At 40.9% G+C, this 23,348-nt stretch overlaps 1 protein-coding gene across 1 annotated transcript in view; it reads right to left on the bottom strand.

The window, feature by feature from the left end:
- The window catches only part of LOC124605129 (neurofibromin), a 459,490-nt gene that overhangs the window by 247,314 nt on the left and 188,828 nt on the right, over window positions 1-23,348 (bottom strand). Inside the window, exons 27-32 of the mRNA XM_047136614.1 lie at window positions 18,295-18,428; window positions 17,897-18,071; window positions 17,580-17,819; window positions 17,289-17,480; window positions 14,812-14,934; window positions 14,536-14,674 (exon numbers count right to left, since the gene is read on the bottom strand). Of these exons, the coding sequence (XP_046992570.1) occupies window positions 14,536-14,674; window positions 14,812-14,934; window positions 17,289-17,480; window positions 17,580-17,819; window positions 17,897-18,071; window positions 18,295-18,428 (1,003 nt within the window). The remainder of the gene's footprint in view (window positions 1-14,535; window positions 14,675-14,811; window positions 14,935-17,288; window positions 17,481-17,579; window positions 17,820-17,896; window positions 18,072-18,294; window positions 18,429-23,348) is intronic.

Raw genomic sequence — 23,348 nt, 5'->3', positions numbered from 1 at the left:
TTAATGAAACAATCAACATCACCATACAAAGACTGAAACACAAAATTACTTTACGTTCAACAAAGAATTTTATTCCCAACATGAAGGCCTGCCAATGGGATCGCCAATTAGTGTCGTACTAGCCAACGTATTCATGAATAACCTAGAGAACAGGATCTTCACACACATAATAAGACAAAAAAATAAAAAGTCATATACTGGTACCATTACGTCAATGACATAATATGCCTAACTGATGAACCACATGTACATTTAGAACAGCTACACAAGGACATAAACAACTAATACACAAAAATTCACTTCACATTAGATGCAGGAACAGAGAACACACTAAATTTCCTGGACCTCACCATATGAAAAATGAACTACACCCACAATATTCAGGATACCAACAACCACAAGCACCACCATTCACAATCACTCGAACCATCCGGTGGGATACAAACAAGCAAGATTCAGATTCATGTTCAAAAGACTGAGCACAAGACCTGTAAGCAAACTGAATTACAGACAGGAACTAAACACAGTAAAACAGATAGCACAGGAAAATGGTTATAAGCCCCACATGGTGGAGACTGTTATAATGTCAAGTTGAACACATATATTTCAAAACGACACAACACATCTACGTCACTGAGCAAGTTGACAAAGCAAGACATGTGAACACGGTAACATTCGAATGAGCACTGAGTCCAAGCCTAGCGGCCGCTGGCTGGCTGGCCGCTTAGGTGGCGCGGCTGCTGCATGGCTGGCAGAAAGCGCCGCATGGAGAGGACGCGCGTCATTGCGCGGCGGCACTTTGAATGATTGGCGAGTCACAACACTTTTCCCCCCCTTTGAAATTTTTGCACTTGTCTTGATGGAGGTGGCCTGTAGATTGCTAACGTCCATAGGTGTTGTTTGACTGGCCGTAAAGCCTTGAGGAGGAGGCTTCCCGTATGGACGGATGTGTCCCCGATGATAACGGGTTGAGATGACAGGAAGCTTAGGGGCCGAATCTGCTGGGGCCCCGTGCACCAATCTGCCCATTGCGGAAAGTCCAGCTGATATAACAGGAGACATGGACGATGTGTCTGCGTCCGTAGGAGAGGGAGGCGAGTAGAGTTGCTCCGACAGATGGTCATCCGGTTCCTGCATGGGCACGTGTCCTGGTGACGTCCTTTCTTGTACTGGCACCGAGATGACGGTGAGAAGGCTGCGTTGTGAGTAATGAGAGATGCCAAGATCCCGAGCGTCGGGTAGAGCTGAAGGTGGTGTATCGGCATTCGGAACAGGTGTTGCTGGCACACGAGGCCGAAGCTGGTCCGAATGACGCACTGCCACACCCGTGTCCGTCTGGATTTCATACAGGCGTTGGCCACGGTCTCGTAAGATGCGACCCGGACTCCATTTTGGCCACCTGCCATATCCCCGTATCCACACAAGGTCATCGGCAGTGAACCGGCCAAGCGAAGGCACCCGCAGCCGTGAGGTGGAAGGCCGCAGAAGATGAAGTAGCGTGCAGGGCTATCAGCCATGTAAGAGCTCAGCTGGGCTGTGGTCGCCCATGGGGGTGAAACGCAAAGCAGCCAGAAATTGGAGAAGCGCATCATCAGCAGCAAAAGAAATCAGGAATTTCCTCATCTGAGCCTTAAATGTGCGGACCAGTAGTTCAGCCTCACCATTTGATTGTGGATGGAACGGAGGGGCCGTGACATGCATGACGCCGTGACGAGCACAAAAATCTGCAAATTCGGAAGAGGCAAACTGCGGACTATTATCAGTAACAAGAGTAGAGGGAAGGGCTTCCAAAGAAAAAATGCAGGCGAGAGCATTTGTGGTTGCTGCGGTGGCAGACGATGTGCAACGGACAATGAAAGGAAAGTTAGAGTAGGCGTCAATTACGAGTAGCCAATAAGTACCTAAAAAAGGACCCGTGAAGTCAGCATGAATGCGCTCCCAGGGCTTCTCAGGCGAAGGCCACGGTGACAAAGATGATTTCGGGTCAGCAGGTAGCGACCACGTGTGCGATTTCAGAGTTGATGCCGAGCCAGTACACATGACTGTGCGCCAGAGATTTTGTGTGAGAGACACCCCAGTGCCCTTGGTGAAGGAGGCGCAAGACCAAAGCACGCAAACACGCAGGTACCACAACACGTGACGAAGCATTGTCATTGGAAACGAGGATAACACCATCCCTAGCCGTGAGGCGGTAACACAAAGTGTAGTAGTTCCGCAATGGATTAGAAGTCTTAGCGGACGGACGATCTGGCCAACCGTTCTGAATACAGCGAAAAACCCGGGAGAGGGTAGGGTCAGAACCTGTAGCAGCCGCCAGCCGGTCTCCGGTGATGGGGAACCCGTCCACAACCCACCGCTCGGCAACATGCAGGTGGAAAAACAAAAGTTCGACCCTATCGAATGCCAGATCAGGACCTATGGGAAGGCAAGACAGTGCAGCTGCATTCACATGTTGAGCTGTCGGCCGGAAATGAATCTCATAATTGAAACGAAACAAGTAAAGAGCCCAACGCTGGAGGCGGTGTGCAGCCTTGTCGGGAAGTGACGTTGATGGATGAAACAAGGAAACAAGTGGTTTGTGATCCGTAACAAGATGAAATTTGTATCCATAGAGAAAAACACCAAACTTATGAAGAGCATAAATATGGCCAAAGCTTCTTTTTCAATCTGAGAATACTTTTGTTGGGCATCCGTAAGCATTTTGGAGGCACAAGCTATGGATTGTTCGGAAACGTCAGAAAAATAGTGTGCAAGGACTGCACCCACGCCGTATTGAGAGGCGTCCGTGGAAAGCCAAGATGTTGGCCAGGTCGATAAGTAGCCACACACGGGGCCTGTTTCAGCATAGTCTTCAATTTCTGGAAAGCTGCATCGCATGACGCGGACCAATGAAAAAGCACGTTTTTATGCAACGGCTGAGCCACCGAAACAGCAGACGGTAAAAACTTGTGATAGTATGCTATTTTCCCCAAGAAGGCCTGCAGTTCCTTAACAGATGTAGGGCGAGGAAGCGCATCGATCGCAGCGACAGCTTGCTGAAGCGGATGAATACCATCCCGAGAGATTTGATACCCCAAGTACATGATAGATGCCTGAAAAAATTTTGATTTCTGAAGATTACACTTAACACCGGCAGTCTGTAAGACATGAAAAAGTGTACGGAGGTTCTGAAGATGTTCTTCAGTGTTGGAGCCAGTGACAACAATGTTGTCCATGTAATTTATACACCCAGGGACAGGGAGCAATAACTGATCCAAGAATCGCTGAAAGAGAGCGGGGGCACTGGCAACCCCGAATGGCAATCGTTGGTATTGATAGAGGCCAAAAGGCGTGTTAAGGACCAGAAACTGCCGGGAAGCAGCGTCGAGAGGAAGTTGATGATAAGCTTCTGCCAGGTCAATTTTGGAAAAATACTGGTCACCCGCAAGGTTAGTGAACAATTCTTCAGGTCGGGGCATAGGGTAAGTGTCGATGAGGCATTGTGCATTTACAGTGGCTTTAAAATCGCCACAGAGACGAATATCACCATTCGGCTTAGCAACAACAATGGTAGGAGAGGACCACTCACTGGAAGTGACAGGAAGCAAGACCCCTGAAGTAGTGAGACGATCCAGCTCCCATTTTACCCGATCACAAAGGGCCACAGGAATGGGCCGAGCCCGAAAAGACTTAGGCCGAGCAGTAGGTTTGAGAGTGACATGAGCTTCAAAGTTGTTTGCACGGCCGAACCCAGGAGAAAAAAGGGACGAAAATGTCATTGACAAGGAATCCAATCGAGCATAAGGAATAGCATCAGAGACGATATTGACAGAGTCATCTATTGAGAACCCAAAAACGTGAAAAGCATCGAAACCAAAGAGATTTTCTGCATTACTCTGGTCGACCACAAATACGGGTACAGTGCGAACGATGGATTTATAAGATGCCTCAGCATTAAATTGTTTATTGTACGTCCGTAATTGCCGTGTGACAGGTGATAGGAGTGGAGAACCCAACTGAAGATACGCCTGGAATTAATGATAGTGGCAACAGAACCAGTATTCACCTGCATGCGAACATTCTGACCAAGGATTTGGACTGAGAGGAATAACTTCCCTGAAAGGGAAGAAGTGCAATTGACAGACAACACAGAAGCAGAATCAGCGTCACGGTCGTGAACACCATGTATGCGGTTGGAGTTGCAAATGGAAGGCACATGACCCTTCTTTTTGCAATTGTGACACATGGCCCAACGTTGGGGACAATCCTCGCGTGAATGTTTCGTAAAACACCGAAGGAAGTTGCTGGGGGTTTTGCTGCAGTTTCTGAGAGGATTGTTTACGGTTAGCCCGAGGATGTGCGTGGGAGCGGTACTGCGGCCACTTCGGCCGGCGGGGACACGCCACACGCGTCGTCAACAGCGCACAGAGGTTGTATGTCCCCGACATCACCCCACGCCTCTATTTGTGCTCCAGCAGCGCGAGAAATTTCAGATTTAAAAATACTGAAATCCACCCACAGCCTACATCTACATTTATACTCTGCAAGCCACCCAACGGTGTGTGGCGGAGTGCACTTTACGTGCCACTGTGATTACCTCCCTTTCCTGTTCCAGTCGCATGTGGTTCGCGGGAAGAACAACTGTCTGAAAGCCTCCGTGCGCGCTCTAATCTCTCTAATTTTACATTCGAGATCTCCTCGGGAGGTATAAGTAGGGGGAAGCAATATATTCGATACCTCATCCAGAAACGCACCCTCTCGAAACCTGGCGAGCAAGCTACACCGCAATGCAGAGCGCCTCTCTTGCAGAGTCTGGCACTTGAGTTTGTTAAACATCTCCGTAACGCTATCACGGTTACCAAATAACCCTGTGACGAAACACGCCGCTCTTCTTTGGATCTTCTCTATCTCCTCCGTCAACCCGATCTAGTACGGATCCCACACTGATGAGCAATACTCAAGTATAGGTCGAACGAGTGTTTTGTAAGCCACCTCCTTTGTTGATGGACTACATTTTCTAAGGACTCTCCCAACGAATCTCAACCTGGTACCCGCCTTACCAACAATTAATTTTATATGATCATTCCACTTCAAATCGTTCCGCATGCATACTCCCAGATATTTTACAGAAGTAACTGCTACCAGTGTTTGTTCCGCTTACATATAATCATACAATAAAGGATCCTTCTTTCTATGTATTCGCAATACATTACATTTGTCTATGTTAAAGGTCAGTTGCCACTCCCTGCACCAAGTGCCTATCCGCTGCAGATCTTCCTGCATTTCGCTACAATTTTCTAATGCTGCAACTTCTCTGTATACTACAGCATCATCCGCGAAAAGCCGCATGGAACTTCCGACACTATCTACTAGGTCATTTATATATATATTGTGAAAAGCAATGGTCCCATAACACTCCCCTGTGGCACGCCAGATGTTACTTTAACGTCTGTAGACGTCTCTCCATTGATAACAACATGCTGTGTTCTGTTTGCTAAAAGCTCTTCAATCCAGCCACACAGCTGGTCTGATATTCCGTAGGCTCTTACTTTGTTTATCAGGCGACAGTGCGGAACTGTATCAAACGCCTTCCGGAAGTCAAGAAAAATAGCATCTACCTGGGAGCCTGTATCTAATATTTTCTGGGTCTCATGAACAAATAAAGCGAATTGAGTCTCACACGATCGCTGTTTCCGGAATCCATGTTGATTCCTACATAGTAGATTCTGGGTTTCCAAAAACGACATGATACTCGACCAAAAAACATGTTCTAAAATTCTACAACAGATCGACGTCAGAGATTTGCGCATCTGCTCGACGACCCTTCTTGAAGACTGGGACTACCTGTGCTCTTTTCCAATCATTTGGAACCTTCCGTTCCTCTAGAGACTTGCGGTACACGGCTGTTAGAAGGGGGGCAAGTTCTTTCCCGTACTCTGTGTAGAATCGAATTGGTATCCCATCAGGTCCAGTGGACTTTCCTCTGTTGAGTGATTCCAGTTGCTTTTCTATTCCTTGGACACTTATTTCAATGTCAGCCATTTTTTCGTTTGTGCGAGGATTTAGAGAAGGAACTGCAGTGTGGTCTTCCTCTGTGAAACAGCTTTGGAAAAAGGTGTTTAGTATTTCAGTTTTATGCGTGTCATCCTCTGTTTCAATGCCACCATCATCTCGGAGTGTCTGGAAATGCTGTTTTGAGCCACTTACTGATTTAACATAAGACCAGAACTTCCGAGGATTTTCTGTCAAGTCGGTACATAGAATTTTACTTTCGAATTCACTGAACGCTTCACGCATAGCCCTCCTTACGCTAACTTTGACATCGTTTAGCTTCTGTTTGTCTGAGAGGTTTTGGCTGCATTTAAACTTGCAGTGAAGCTCTCTTTGTTTTCGCAGTAGTTTCCTAACTTTGTTGTTGTACAATGGTGGGTTTTTCCCGTCCCTCACAGTTTTACCTGGCACGTACCTGTCTAAAACGCATTTTACGATTGCCTTGAACTTTTTCCATAAACACTCAACATTGTCAGTGTCGGAACAGAAATTTTCGTTTTGATCTGTTAGGTAGTCTGAAATCTGCCTTCTATTACTCTTGCTAAACAGATAAACCTTCCTCCCTTTTTTTATATTCCTATTAACTTCCATATTCAGGGATGCTGCAACGGCCTTATGATCACTGATTCCCTGTTCTGCACATACAGAGTCGAAAAGTTCGGGTCTGTTTGTTATCAGTAGGTCCAAGATGTTATCTCCACGAGTCGGTTCTCTGTTTAATTGCTCGAGGTAATTTTCGGATAGTGCACTCAGTATAATGTCACACGATGCTCTGTCCCTACCACCCGTCCTAAACATCTGAGTGTCCCAGTCTATATCTGGTAAATTGAAATCTCCACCTAAGACTAAAACATGCTGAGAAAATTTATGTGAAATGTATTCCAAATTTTCTCTCAGTTGTTCTGCCACTAATGCTGCTGAGTCGGGAGGTCGGTAAAAGGAGCCAATTATTAACCTAGCTCGGTTGTTGAGTGTAACCTCCACCCATAATAATTCACAGGAACTATCCACTTCTACTTCACTACAGGATAAACTACTACTAACAGCGACAAACACTCCACCACCGGTTGCATGCAATCTATCCTTTCTAAACACCGCCTGTACCTTTGTAAAAATTTCGGCAGAATTTATCTCTGGCTTCAGCCAGCTTTCTGTACCTATAACGATTTCAGCTTCGGTGCTTTTTATCAGCGCTTGAAGTTCCGGTACTTTACCAACGTAGCTTCGACAGTTTACAATTACAATACCGATTGCTGCTTGGTCCCCGCATGTCCTGACTTTGCCCCGCACCCGTTGAGGCTGTTGCCCTTTCTGTACTTGCCCAAGGCCATCTAACCTAAAAAACCGCCCAGCCCACGCCACACAACCCCTGCTACCCGTGTAGCCGCTTGTTGCGTGTAGTGGACTCCTGACCTATCCAGCGGAACCCGAAACCCCACCACCCTATGGCGCAAGTCGAGGAATCTGCAGAACCGTCTCAGCCTCTGATTCAGACCCTCCACTCGGCTCTGTACCAAAGGTCCGCAGTCAGTCGTGTCGACGATGCTGCAAATGGTGAGCTCTGCTTTCATCCCGCTAGCGAAACTGGCAGTCTTCACCAAATCAGATAGCCGCCGGAAGCCAGAGAGGATTTCCTCTGATCCATAGCGACACACATCATTGGTGCCGACATCAGCGACCACCTGCAGATGGGTGCACCCTGTACCCTTCATGGCATCCGGAAGGACCCTTTCCACATCTGGAATGACTCCCCCCGGTATTCACATGGAGTGCACATTGGTTTTCTTCACCTCTCTTGCTGCCATATCTCTAAGGGGCCCCATTACGCGCCTGACGTTGGAGCTCCCAACTACCAGTAAGCCCACCTTCTGCGACCGCCCGGATCTTGCAGACTGAGTGGCAACCTCTGGAACAGGACAAGCAGCCATGTCAGGCCGAAGATCAGTATCAGCCTGAGACAGAGCCTGAAACCGGTTCGTCAGACAAACTGGAGAGGCCTTCCGTTCAGCCCTCCGGAATGTCTTTCACCCCCTGCCACACCTTGAGACGATCTCCCACTCTACCACAGGTGAGGGATCAGCCTCAATGCGGGCAGTATCCCGGGCAACCACAGTCGTAGTCCGATCAGGGGATGCGTGGGACGAGCTGGCCATCCCCGACAAACCCCCATCTGGACCCCCACAGTGATGCCCATTGGCAACAGTCTCAAGCTGTGTGACCGAAGCCAACACTGCCTGAAGCTGGGCGCGAAGGGATGCCAACTCAGCCTGCATCCGAACACAGCAGTTGCAGTCCCTATCCATGCTAAAAACTGTTGAGCAAAGAACGTCTGAACTAATCTACAGAGAGCGCAAACAAATCGACACAAAATGTAAACGGTTATTAAAATACAAGATTGCCTAGTAAATGCAGTAATGCTGCTACTTGCACACTGCTGACACACTGCTCGGCGGCGGAAGGAGACTACGCGATTTTACAGTATTCAGGTACTAAAATGCGATGCTACAACTCTCAAATACTATAATACGCACGCAAAGAAATTAAGAATTAAACTATGTAACAAATGAGTGAGCTAGGAGTATATGACTTGCTGCTGCAGCTGCTTATCCAACAGCGGCAGGGAGCACACTGACTGTGACCAACTGACACTGGCCGTTCAAAACAAAAACAGAAGACAGAATGAGATAACATCAATGTACAGGAGACAACAGCAGAAGGCAAACAGGTTTTAAATGAATACACTATATTCTGTAAAGGCACATTATTTAATGCATTACAAGAACTTCACAGAAAAGGCAACACAAACAGCTAAACGAGGTTACACACACACACACACACACACACACACAACACAACACACACACACACACATACACAGAGAGAGAGAGAGAGAGAGAGAGAGAGAGAGAGAGAGAGAGAGAGAGATAGAGAGAGAGAGAGAGAGAGAGATAGAGACAGAAAAAGTAAACAAAATTCAAATTTGGCGTCAAACTCTCTTGGGAAAAAATGACACCAACATAGTGCTCACCACATCTTGTGAAGTAAAATGGAGTTTATAAAGAAATAAATTACATTAATATGTGTGTGCAGTGTCCTCGAAATCCAAAACAAGAAAGATCAGTTACCACAAAATGTGAGTAGTAACAAATATATATGCAAAACATTTTGACACACCAAAAATCACGTTTTCAAAAATCAAAGGATGTGTTACATTGCTGATGAAATTTACATTTACATCACTTGGCTGACAAGCTGTCAGTGCAGGACACTATAGAGTTGGTTCTGTAAACCCACATTATGCAAAATCACGGTAAGAAGCAAATACAAACAAAAGCTTTCTATAGGCCTCACTTTGTTAAATCAATTACAACCTAAAATATTTTCACTTTTTACAGCTTTTCAATAAACAAAAAAACCCACTGATGATGGCACAGAGGTGCTGAAACATGTTTGGGTAAAAAGAAAAAGCAGTGTGTTTGCAAAAAGCGGAACCCATATCCTATAATCTACAGGATAGGAACACATTTTTTATGGTGACATGCTTCCTGCAACTGACCAAACTCAAGAGGCTACATGGTAACCCTGCATAACTAGGTGTATGTGTTTTCTTTTGAGAAGTCTGTGTTTGAAAAATGCTCACATGAGGGCAGATAAAACATAAAATTAAGGCAATGACTATTAAATATTGTAGCTGCATATTTAAATAAGCCATGCAAATATTTATATTATAATAATGAAGTTTGTCTCTCTTATCAGCCAGTATGGTGGCTAATAGTCAAAATTATGATAGACTTCAAGAAGAATATAATAATTCCAATCCCAAAGAAAGCAGCTATTGACAGGTGTGAAAATTACCAAACTATCAGTTTAATAAGTCACGACTGCAAAATATTAGCACGAGTTCTTTACAGACAAATGGAAAAACTGGTAGAAGCTGACCTCGGGGAAGATCACTTTGGATTCCGTAGAAATGTTGGAACACATGCGGCAATACTGACCCAACGACTTATCCTAGAAGATAGATCAAGGAAAGGCAAACCTACATTTCTAGCATTTGTAGACTTAGAGAAAGCTTTTGACAATTTTGACTGGAATACTCACTTTCAAATTCTGAAGGTGACATGGGTCAAATGCAGGGAGTGAAAGGCTATTTACAATTTGTACAGAAACTAAATGGCAGTTGTTAGAGTGAAGGGGCACGAAACGGAAGCAGTGGCTCAGAAGGGAGCGATACAGGGTTGTAGCTTATCTCTGATGTTACTCAGTCTGTGTATTGAGCAAGCAGTAAAGGAAACAAAAGAAAAATTTGGAGAAGAATTAACATCCGTGGAGAAAAATAAAAACTTTGAGGTATTCTGATGACAATGTAATTCTGTCAGACATGGGAAAAGGACCTGGAAGAGCAGTTGAATGGAGTGGACAGTGTCTTGAAAGAAGGATATAAGATGAATATCAACAAAAGCAAATTGAGGATAATGAAATGTGGCCGAATTAAATCAGGTGATGCTGAGGGAATCAGATTAGGAAATGAAACATTTGAAGTAGTAGATGAGTTTTGCTATTTGGGGAGCAAAATAACTGATGGTCAAAGTAGAAAGGATGTAAAATGCAGACTGGCAATGGCAAGGAATGCATTTCTGAAGAAGAGAAATTTTTTAACATAATTTAAGTTCTTAAAGAATTTATATGGAGACAGCAAAGGACCTGGAAGTGCAGTTAAACGGAATGGGCATTGTCTTGAGAGGAGGATATAAAATGAACATCAAGATAAGCAAAACAAAGATAATGGAATGTAGTCAAATTAAGTCGGGTGAAGCTGAGGGAATTAGATTAGGAAATGAGACACTTAAAGTAGTAAAGGAGTTTTGCTATTTGAGGAGCAAAATAACTGATGATGGTCGAAGTAGAGAGGATATAAAATGTAGACTGGCAATGGCAAGGAAAGCATTTCTGAAGAAGAGAAATTTTTTAACATCGAGTATAGATTTAAGTGTCAGGAAGTTGTTACCGAAAGTATTTGTATGGAGTGTGGCCATGTATGGAAGTGAAACAGGGACGATAAATACTTTAGACAAGAAGAGAACAGAAACTTTCGAAATATGGTGATACAGAAGAACGCTGAAGATTAGATGGGTAGATCACATAACTAATGAGGAGGTACTGAATACAATTGGGGAGAAGAGAAATTTGTGGCACAACTTGAGTAAAAGAAGGGATTGTTGGTAGAACACATTCTGAGGCATCAAGGGATCATCAATTTAGTATTGGAGGGAAATGCGGAGGGTAAAAATTGTAGAGGGAGACCAAGGCATGAATACACTAAACAGATTCAGAAGGATGTAAGTTGCAGTAGTTACTCGGAGATGAAGAGGCTTGTGCAGGGTAGAGTAGCATGGAGGGCTGCATCAAACCAGTCTCTGAACTGAAGACCACAACAACAACATGACGGAATGATGGTTTGGTTCTCCCTTCTTTGACCGCTGATTAGAAGGGTTTTTATAATCATTATCAAAATCATCAGCTAATGCTAGCAACAGATGAATGTGAGGGTCATGCAACACATCTCTGCTTGAAGTAGCGTTTTCCAGACGCAACCCAGCAAATGTACTTACATGTATTGATAGGCAAACAGCATATGAAATTACTCCTGGACACAGGTGCTTCTGTGCCCTTGCTGAATCAGTTTAATTAATTAAGATTATGGTCACCATATTTGCTGGCTGCTGAGACAAATTTTTGGACCTGCCAGTATCATAACGCATCCTTGATAGGAACATTTCTAATTTCACTTACAACCAATTCATTCATTGAGTAAATTTTTTTTGTGGTAACTGATGCCAAAATGGGCATCATTTCTGAAATAGACTCTTTCCACACTTTTGGATTTATGATTCCTGAAACAGTAATAGGACAAAAATGCAACCAATTCAAATGTTCTTTCAGATAACAGTGTCTGATGTACTTGGGCTTCAATCTCTCAGCAAATGGACTCAAATATATGCAAGATTATGTTACGGCCACTACTAGTGGAAATGATGCCCAACACTGCACTTATCAACCATTGTGGTTTCCTAGCAACTTACAGGTCACCCTGACTGTAGGCCATGACACGGTGGCACAGCTACATCGCCACCCTCACTGCAGCACTTGGACTAGTTGCATCAGCCACAAGTGCATGCCATTATTAAGGCCTTCTTTGATGCAGGTGGGTGTGCCACTTATGACATATGAGTCCAGACACCACCAAACCTGGTTTCACCTTTGTTCCTCATCTACCAAAGGTCCATGTTGTTTACTGTGGCCTAAGACTGTGGATTCCTGCAGTGTCACAGAAATCAACTTTGCCTCAGCAGCTGCCTGTTTCTCTGCCCTCCACTCCAGGGGCGACTCATGCAACATCCATGGAGCCTCATCTTGCTCCATCCTTCTGCAGCAGCACTCATGTTCACTGATCCACAATCTCTCCCAGTGGCACCATCACTGAACCATGCACTATGTACAGATTTGTCCTCAGGTGATCGCTACTGTAGGGGAGGGGAGTGATGTAGTGGTGCCACCCGATCACTGTTAACCACTATGGCACAACCATCAAGATGGCATTTATCAACAAGAGCACCCTTTGGTGAGACCATCCCAGAATCAGATGTATAAGCCAGCCTTGGGCTGGCTTGAGTCACAGTTATGATGCAGTCTGGGGAGTGTGTGTGAAGTGTGACATTGGTTTGGCTACAGTGTTATATTGTGGATTCCATTTTTAATATGGGGAACTCTAAATTGGCTTGGTCTGAACTTTGCTTCAGAATACAAACTTAAGACAGCTACACGGTCTCTGAGAAGCATTCTGCAGTTATCTCTAATCGTGAATGAAGGGCAAGTCTCCACTACTTTCACATGTAATTCACCTTTTACTAAAACCACACCCACTAAACAGACTTGTTCTATTAACTTAATTATGTTGTTAAATTAACTTAATTATGTCATTTATTGGAAAATTTGACTCATTCCACATCCTTATGAAATATCGTATTCATGATCCATGGAACTAGTATTAATCTAATCTAAAGACTATTGTCTCCATTGTGGCCAGCATGATAACACATGGGAATGCCTTTTGCTCATCTGACCTGCCATTAAACTCATACTTTTACGTTACATTGCACTCTAACTCTAACTGCACTTTGTATTTTACTGATGCTCATCTAAGTTTACCTGGTTGTATGCCTAGTAATATGAAAGCTGCATTACACTATGATATAAACTTCAATACCTCCATATTCAGGACTGTCACTTGTGCTGTGACATCTCTAATACGTTTCAGTACCGTTTGTGTGTGATTCTACCCTGCAAATAATTAGCATGTTGCATGTTTACAACAATGTAGAGAGAATTTTTTTCGAATATATTAATAGGGACCTAAAAATGTAGCATTCATTTTTGGTGTCTCCCCCCCCCCCCCCCCTTGATTAGGTGTAAAAATTTAAAAGGGCAGCACACTATGTGCTGGAAGACGAAGTGTGAATGCTTTCAAACTAATTTTTTTTAAAGTGACAACAGCTTTTTGAATGGAATGTTAGTTTAACTGTTGTAAAAACTTAAGTAGTTTTTTTCTGGAAATGATCTTTGCTTGTTTTCTTCTTTTGCATTTATTTAAGCATTCAACAACTGATTGCTTCTGTTGAGAAATAGCAGCATTTTTCAATTAGTGAATGGAGTGCTTCACTGATTTAAGATTTTTTTGACATTATTTTATTACAAAGTATGCAGTATACTGATTTCACCCTTTTGTGGGCATTCATGACTGTGCAACCCATACCTGACCCAATACGGACATAATTAAGAAGGCAGTCAGGGAAGCCAGCCAACACCCATGTACTGTGTTTCATCGAAAGCAGAAAGGGCACGTGGCCCTAGGGATTGCCGATCCCTTCTGGTGTTGTGAAGATTGTAATCAAACTCTGTGATGGACCAGGATACAACACTAAGTCTTCAGTAAGTCTATTGTGCAATTTCTTGCTGAGTTTGGTAGTGTCATAAATGAGGTGGGTCACCCCAACATCTACTGGTATTTGATGCAACCACAGTACAAAATACATACCACATGAAACTAACACGTTAAAGTGTCAGCGCATTAGGGGAAGACTTTCAGTGTGGTCACAATACACTGAGAGATTTTGTTTCACAGTTACTAAAAGTGTAGAGTTCACACCCTATAAACTGGCAGACGGCCATGAGCATAAACAAACAAGAAGCACAACGGGGCAGAAACTGAAATTTAGCTAGCAGACAAAACTAAGCATTACTTTGTTCTGAGACACTATGTTGCATGAGTGAGTATTATGTTGCAATATGCAGCATGAAAATTGAATTAGAAACATAAAGAGGAGCCATATGGTCTGAACAACAATAGATTTACCAACAACATTTTCACCTTAAATGATTAGATTACAGCTAAAAATACGTGTATAAGTTTACACACAATTTGTTTGTAAACTGTTTAGGTCATACCTTCAATGGAGCTAGAATACGGTCATGGAATTTAGTGTATTCTCTAACCCAACTATTGCAGTTATAAACATATGCAGCATGAACATTTTCATATGCTACTTCTGGCAGAACATAAAACCATTTTTGCAGAAATTCTGTCCTGCAAAAGCAGAGAGAACATTAGCGAACTGAATTGCTCAGCATTCTGATAGTATGTATAATTCTTTTACATGACCATTAACACTGATTGGCAAAAATATTAATGGAGTTATAGGCAATTAACATTGATTAACCTACCTAAATCTGTTGTCAGAGCAGGTATGAGTAAAATCAACCACTAATTCAAATGGAGAGTGGCAGAAAGGCTTCAGTGTTAATATAACATGGTAAATAAGAAGATCTCCATTTGTTTCACCAATCCTGTAATAGTAACAATAATATACTCATGTAGTCAAAACTGAAACCTATAACTGACTTCAAGCAAAATCTTGTAAAAGAGCATCATCATCAAGAAAGGTAAATTAGGTTGGTGTAAAAAGAGCTGACAATAGTCACACACTTACATATTTGAATTGATGAAATGATATAAATGACAATGCTGATACAAGAAACATTCAACAACTTCATCACAGCAATCACTTTATAATGGGTCACCCTCCTCTAACATTACCAATAGAAATCACCAATACCACGTATACTCTCGATTCTTGTGCAGGTAAACATTCTCGACTGTTTAACTGAATGAACTTCATCATTTGATTTTGTTTACAATGTATTATATATCAGGCTAAAATGTATCAAATGAAATTAATGTGTTACAGTCAATATGTACTACGAGTTAAAACCACTCTTCCTTTAAAAATATTTGAAATTACAAAATTTCTGGCATACTTAAAACTCATATTGTTACTTGCACAATCTAACACTAATTACCACATTTATTTCTGGATTTATTTATACAATAATGATGTAATTTGGTAAAGATTCTTCTCCAGTCAAGAAAGTTTGTAAACTGTTTTGCTTTGTAAACTCTTTGGAAATTGTGAGTACAGCAGAATGTAAGTAGTGGTGGGCATGCCTCAGATGGAAGTAGACATTTTTCTAAACTTGTCAATAACAATGTAATTTTTGGTGTGGTAGAAGTGAAAATTGTAAAGTTGGTGTGATATAAAAGGATGGGATAAAATAAAAAGGTATTCATAACAACAGGCAAATCCTCATCAGTTATTTCGTCTTCAGGAACCCGCAATGTTATAAAATTACTGCCTCAAGAATGTACCCCTAGACACGGCAATAATTAGAGCCAACAACAACAACAAGATAATGAATATAAGTAAAAAGTTCTTCTTTGGTTTATCTTATGCCTCTCAAAGCTTTTGAATGTTTTGCAAATAATGGAGAAATATAATGGCGATGTGTGGGAGGGTAAGATTAGAAGTACGGGCAACAGCCGTGATCTGTTGACCGATAACAAAATTTGTCTGTTGCAGAAGAAGAAAGAAAAGTGATGCGTGTCATTTCTAGCTTTTATATATATGGAAACTCCAGTCAATTTAAAAAAGAAGACCTGGGGACTGCCCTACAAAGCCGGATCAACAGTGACGTAATAACATCAACAATGGCAGACCACATGAATTGAAAGAGGACTTGATAACTATGATGAAGGACATCAGAAAATATAAGTACAAACTATTCGTGAAATTGATATTTCTGGTAGACTTGTGTGATTGCTAGGAAAAAGAATAGAGACAAGGGTAATGATGTAGATGTGAAGGCTGTAGGACCCAGCCAGCCAAGACATGTTTAAACCAAGTGAAAGTGTAATCAGCAAAAAAACAGTGAAAACCGATATTTTGCAATTTATTTTATTAAAATTAGAGGAAATGAAGATGGACGACAGCAAATTTGGTGCAGCTAATGATCAGTTAACAGAAATAAAAACAGATAACAATAGCAAATTTAGTGCAGTCAATGATCAGTTAACTGAAAACAATAATAAAATGGACAGGGTACAATACCAAATAGACCAACTTAGTAATCAGGTTTCGGAACTGAAAAAAAAGGTAATGTTAGAGGGGGGGTGACCCATAAGAGCTTGTAACAACTGTTTACATGTACAGTGGCCTGCAAGTGAATCTTTATATTTAATAATTAAATTCTTTCTGAGTATAGTTGTATAAAGCTCAAATGATGAATCAGAAACAAAGATAGATAGCATGAAAATATTGACATTGTGTAAGTAATAACAGAAAAAAGTTTATGAATCCATTGACGACATGTGAGAGAAAAGTCTCCAGGGGTGATAGTGATTGAATAGAAATGATTAAAGCTCGAAGAAAACTAATACAAAAGCAATATGCTACATTTTTTGTAGGAGACACTTATCTAAAACTGAAACAATACATAATTTTTCTCCTTCAGAAGAATAGAGACATACAAGACATAAAAAGCTATTTTTTTATTTGCATGTGGGTACACTCTTACACACACACACACTCACGCACACACACTCACGCACACACACACACACACACACACACACACACACACACACACACACACACAATGTACTTTGAATTGTAACTGAAGTATGAAACTGGATATGACAATATTATGAAAAGGATAGACTGTAGGTTTATGGATATACCACTCCAATCCCTGAGATGAGGTTGTACTACAAATGCAATGGTTTATAAATTTCAGGTAAACAATCCATATCACTTGCTTTACAGAGTACAATATTTTTAATATTGTAATTATGAAGAATACTTCACTTGTAACGACGAGCAATATAGTAGAACACTGGATATCCAGCCTTTGAGGTTCCAGCTTGATAAAAAATATTCAGTGATTTTATGGACTTGAATTCTTCTTTCTCATGCATATTGTGCTTGACCATTATTTCTTCAAAATTTGTGCTGGACATATCAATAGAACTCCACCTGGCATATGAAGAAAAAAGCAAACTACGCGACATTATACAGGCTTTAAATTTAAGAAAAATTAAATTCACAACCAGAAGCCATATTATGAAAATTTATTTATCTAAAATTAGATAAACTTACTGTGAATCTATAGGTTTATGTTCTGGAGGACCAAGGTAAGCTAGCAATGTGGCCATTTTATCAAAAGGCCTGCGCCCTACAGCCTTGTGGTCACGGCTGCTTGATAAATAATCACCGATCCTTTCTTGATGGTTCCAAAGCAATCTATGCAAAGCTAGTACATTTGCATCACTGATGAAAGACATTGAATGTGATGCCTGGTCCACAGTTTCACAATCTGATGCAATCTGAATGAAAAATCTGAAAAAAATAATGTTTTCTTCAATGTGCACCAAAATAAAGTAATATCAATAATAGATAGCTTTTCAAATATATACCTTCGTCCAATTTCAAAATGAGCACGTAGGAAATCATTGAAAGGAAGCATATGTTGCTCCTTGCTGAATTCTACATGATTTGCAATATTCTGGAGTATTTTTGACATCAGCATGAGTCCTCTTTTGACAGAAGGTGGCACTTGCTTGTTCACAATACCCATTTCCTGTGGTGAAACTGAGACAGTGTGAAAACTATTAGTATGGTATCATTAATTTTGAAGTAGTTTGTGGAATAAAATGTGTTCACTGTTCTCTTATAAAAAACAAAAGTGCAAATTGGTTTTTAATATGGCAAGCTATTCCCACAGATATGCTAACAAATAATTATTCAGATAAAGACAGAAATTATACTAATTCTATGCGACACCCTGAGATAAAGTTAAATCAAACGAACTCACCAATTGCTGGATTTATAAATCTCAAAAATATCACAGTGCCAACAGCACCAATATTGTTTTGAGGAATTTGCGGGAAACGTTTACTTAATACTTGGTATAAGCAGTGGCACATACTCCGCAACTGTGGAGGAAATCTGAAATACAGAAAAGTATTTGAATTTATGATTATAGTTTTAAGCCTCATAGCAACTATTCAACAAAGAGAGAGAAAAATTCTTGGTCATGTGCAGGGCTGCCACAATTTTTTTAACAGATATATTTGAGGGGAAAAATTTGGGAAAGAAAAACAAAGGGTGGATGAGACAAAAATAGTCGAATATCTACTGAAAGAAGAAAAGTGGCGCAATTATCAAGAAATGAAGTGGACGGCATAACATGGGAGAGAATTGTTGCTGAGACAAGGCACAGCCTTTTGCATACGAGGAAGAAGAAGAAGAAGAAGGAGAAGGAGAAGGAGAAGGAGAAAAGGAGAAAAGGAAAACGATGAATGGTGATAAATAAAGAGTCTTCTTGTGGAAAACATGACAGTGGCAGAAGAAAATGTATAAAATGGGCATACAAGAGGCAATGGAGGTGGCTCAGAGATGCAGGATGTATGAGTTGTGACAGAGAGATGAGAAGAAAGGGTTATTTATGTGTGATCTCGTCTACTTATATGAGCGAAGAGCACCTTGAGAGATCAAATACAGTTGCTATTCACACTTCATCTAAATGCAGTTTCCTTGCAACGTAGTATGTTACTCTTGCATGTGGAACCTATTACATGACTCCTTGCTGTTATCGTAAAACACATGCATACAAATATAAGGTTTGTACAGATCAATCACAGATCATTATCCATTGTGAATATTAAAGCAACATCATTCATAATAATTTAGTGACAGTAGTAATTTTTTATATACAACATTTGAGGCAGTAATTCCTGTAATTGTTAGCATCTTGTCTCACATCTGTTAAATATGGTTACACTTTTAACAGTTATTTAGAAACATAATCCAAATGAAGCCCATTTTTATTGTTGCTATGAAAGTATTCAGCTACACAAATTTACTGTATTTTTTGAGAGAAAACAGAACTACTACTACTTTTAAACCTCAAGTTTTTCTCATAATAGGGTACTATACATATTTACTGTAATTTCTATAACATTCTGTTATCAGCAGAAGGATGAAGGTCTACAATGGCTGTTTTGTGTCACCATGTATAGTGTTGGTGCCATACAGTAAGAAAAGAGATAAGAAAATTTTATCAAGATCAGCAGCAAAATGTAATACCGTAGTTCTTTAGACTTCTTATGAAAGAAATGGATTATTGTGGGTATTTGGCAGTTGTCTTTAAATTACAAATTCACCAGGGAAAATTTCTGATTATAGTTGCTGCATTAATTTCAGTATTAAATTACCTGTACTTCCATACAATCATTTGTAAATTGCTTCCCTAAAAAACAAACTACAATAAATCATATAATAATACTGAATCTGAAATGAGAATCGTACAAAACTGACACTGAGTTCTACTTACAAAGCACTGACGAAGTTTGTTAAATAACATTGCCAAACCATTGCTTATTTTATATATTCTATATGACGACTCATAACAATTTAAAGGAAATTACTGAAGAACTTCCATGAAAAGTGAAGGTTTTCATACGGCATTATTTGTAGTAAATGTTACGTTCAAGAACTGGTAACTGTGATTTTTAAACATCTTCGTGGTCACTGCTCGAGTTCAACTATAGACTTCGGAACTACTGGAACTGGAAGTTACATAGCTGAATGGCCAAAGGTGTGACTTACACAACCACATGCTACTTATAGAAAAAGTAGAGTGTGATTTGTAACAAGGGAATGTTTCTATCTAGCAAACACTATTTAAAATTATTTACAACTTCCTGAACATGCCAATGGAGAGTGCTGAACATTGCTTGCATAAATTGATGATGTAACATGTTTAATTGCTCAGATAACTATCCTTCCAATATCTATCGTTTTTGTCAGTGAGGGGTTGTTACATATGGTCATATAATCCATTTGTTCTATACGCATGTAAATTGAAGTTGCCTGCCACAGTCCTACTTGTATGTTTTGGGTAACCTCAGGAACTACCGCAGGGATTTTGATATGATTTTCTTTAATGGACAGACTGATTCAAAAAAAACATTTGCATATGTAAGTAATACAGGTTATGTGCAAATATGGCTGAATTATGATGAATTAAAGCACACTGCCACTGTATAAATGATGCAATTGCCATCTAGTGGTGAATGGTAGGACTCCTCAGATGCATAGCTCTGTGCGGTATCAGAGCCCTACTCTGAGCATGCACGAAAGCTCTGCTTCTTTGATACATCAACAACTGGTGGAACGTGTTGGCTGCAGTATACTGAGTGCATACATTGCTTAACGTATTCAGACATTGCTTTTGCGAACACTTTCAAATGATACATAAGACTGGTAAACAAACCTCCACTGGTGAGAAAGAGATACAGGCATTTTGCAGTCACCTAAAGTGCATCAACCAAAAGGTAGCAGCATTGCTCATCAATATTGGTACATTTGTGAGCTTCTAAAAGAAGGAAAGAGCCATGAACACAATCTTCCTCACACCTTAAAAACAGAAGATGGAATGGGATTCAGAAATCGCTTTGGACGACTGCAGAAATTTTCAAAATGCTTCTACATATGGTCAGGGGATGAATTCTGAAAGAAGGCAAGATTATCAGACCTTCAATATCTGCTTCCCTCAGATTAGCAACCACAATCTGCACCCATAATTCACTGCAAATTCTTCAAACAATGACCAGTGACTTACTTAACTTCCAAATACTGTAACAAATATGACCAATAACAAAAATATAGCCATTTCATCATCAAGCCATGATGCGAGACTATAAAATACTAAAGAATCTAATACTTTTACTGACTATTTCCCTGCAATATTCTGAGAACAACTTCACAGTAAAAAAATATGCCACTACAAAGTCTTTATTTTTTAGCTAATTGAAACATTCTCCAAAAAAAAACTGCCTCAGCATGGGGTGCAACTTCACCTGATTTACATACAGAAAGTTTTTCAGCAGCACAGCAGATTACTCAACATCCGGATATCTGCTTTTCTTGAATCAAATGTTTATGAAGACATGATACTTTGGATGGCAGGGCGGAAAACCTACCACTGAAGGGACCACAACAAAGATTTAATGCCTGCTAAGCGTTACACTTGATATATTTAAATCGTGTGTGGACTTTTTTCCTTTCTTTTATTTTCTTTGTGGCCTTTGGTTACGACCCACCCAACCAGCCTTTGAAACATGATATGCTACAAATTAAACAACTTATACAACCACACACACATCTACCCATGATTCTCATACAATATTTACATTGGTTGTAAACAGATTAATTAAATCATGATGTACTCCCATCATTGTCATGAGATCTCACTCCACATGCCACTTGCACATGGAAAAGATAACATTCATGCTTCCTGAGAACTTTCCTGGCATACATAGCTTAAATCGTTCCACTTATATGAAAGTGGTGATATTCAGTTACCTAATGTCATCCTCTGAATTTAATTCATAAATTTATGTGAGGGTGCAAAAACAAAATAACCACTACACCACACCATCCAGCCATAGATATTTAGTGCTACTCATTTGTAGTGAAGCAGATCGCTAATTGTGAATGAAATAAATTTTGCAGTAGATGGAACTGCAGAGATGGAGAGTGAAATGGACTTTCTTTGAGGGAATCACTTATCAATGACAAACAACTCTGGCCAAGAAAAAAACTAGCAAATGAATTACATATGAGAATGGCACTGGTTAGCTACAGGAATGTTCTTCATGTAACCAGTAGGCAGTACCGACATCAATTTGTTACTAAGACAGCACAAGAAACGTACATTAAATAAAACCTATGGGTTACTGGTTTTGGTTCAAATGGCTCTGAGCTCTATGGGACTTAACTGCTGTGGTCATCAGTCCCCTAGAACTTAGAACTACTTAAACCTAACTAACCTAAGGACATCACACACATCCATGCCCGAGGCAGGACTCGAACCTGCGACCGTAGCGGTCGCGTGGTTCCAGACTGTAGCGCCTAGAACCGCTCGACCACTCTGGCTGGCTACTGGTTTTAAGAAGACAGTAACAAGATTGCACACAAAAAGGAAACTGAAAGATACCTACTGTAGAAGATTAAACAGTTGTAAGTGGGGTACTGGAAATTTATGTAAATGAAGATCTTGCTGCTCTCTGATGACTTGATGTATTCAAACATTGAGGTGTAACATGTTGCTTTGGCTTGAAATGATATGTCATATCCTGACCTTTCAATACGATGAATGATGTCTGTGATTTTTAAAAAGGAATTTTCTTGTTGTTTAGAGTAAGTTTGCGATCCGTCTTGGGTGTACAGAATTTTTGGTATTCCCTGGGCAGGTCCGTGTGCTGGGGTGAATAAACAGTGTATGCAAAATGGGGCATCAGATGATGATATCACGGCATGCTGAGACCCTGCCGAAGCTAACCATTATTGCATGCTACTAATGTCCCACCTAGGAGATACACTCTGGTCTATGGAACCCCCAGGAGTTGGATACATTGCTGCTGACATCTCCAGGAAGTGAAGTCAGTCAATGCTTGACAGCTTTGATGCACAAGAGATGTTGTAATAGCTTGAAGTTGTACCTAGCTATAAAATGCAATGTGCATGTTGTAACGGAAGTTTAACATTAGTACTGCAAGAAGAAGTGTTCACGATCATTGAATGGTTGCTCATTTTCTAAGTAACTTTTCAGGCTGCCATAGGTATCGCAACAGAGGAAAAGGAGTCTGAAGAGAAGTTACTTGGGCAACAGTTGCTTCTGCAACTGATTTCAGGTGCTAGAGGGTAAAATTGATAATCTACCATGACCATAAACTAGAGATGCAAACAGACCATCAAGATGTACTCACGAAAAGGAATTAAACAGAAAGAAAGCCAGTCCCGGTAATGGCCTATTAGATGAATTGCTTGAGGAATTACAAATAGGAAATGTGACAAACTTGT

Source organism: Schistocerca americana, chromosome 1 (genome assembly GCF_021461395.2).
Source record: "Schistocerca americana isolate TAMUIC-IGC-003095 chromosome 1, iqSchAmer2.1, whole genome shotgun sequence".
In the NCBI taxonomy this organism is placed as follows: Eukaryota; Metazoa; Arthropoda; class Insecta; order Orthoptera; family Acrididae; genus Schistocerca; species Schistocerca americana.
This window is presented reverse-complemented; position numbering and strand designations above follow the sequence as displayed.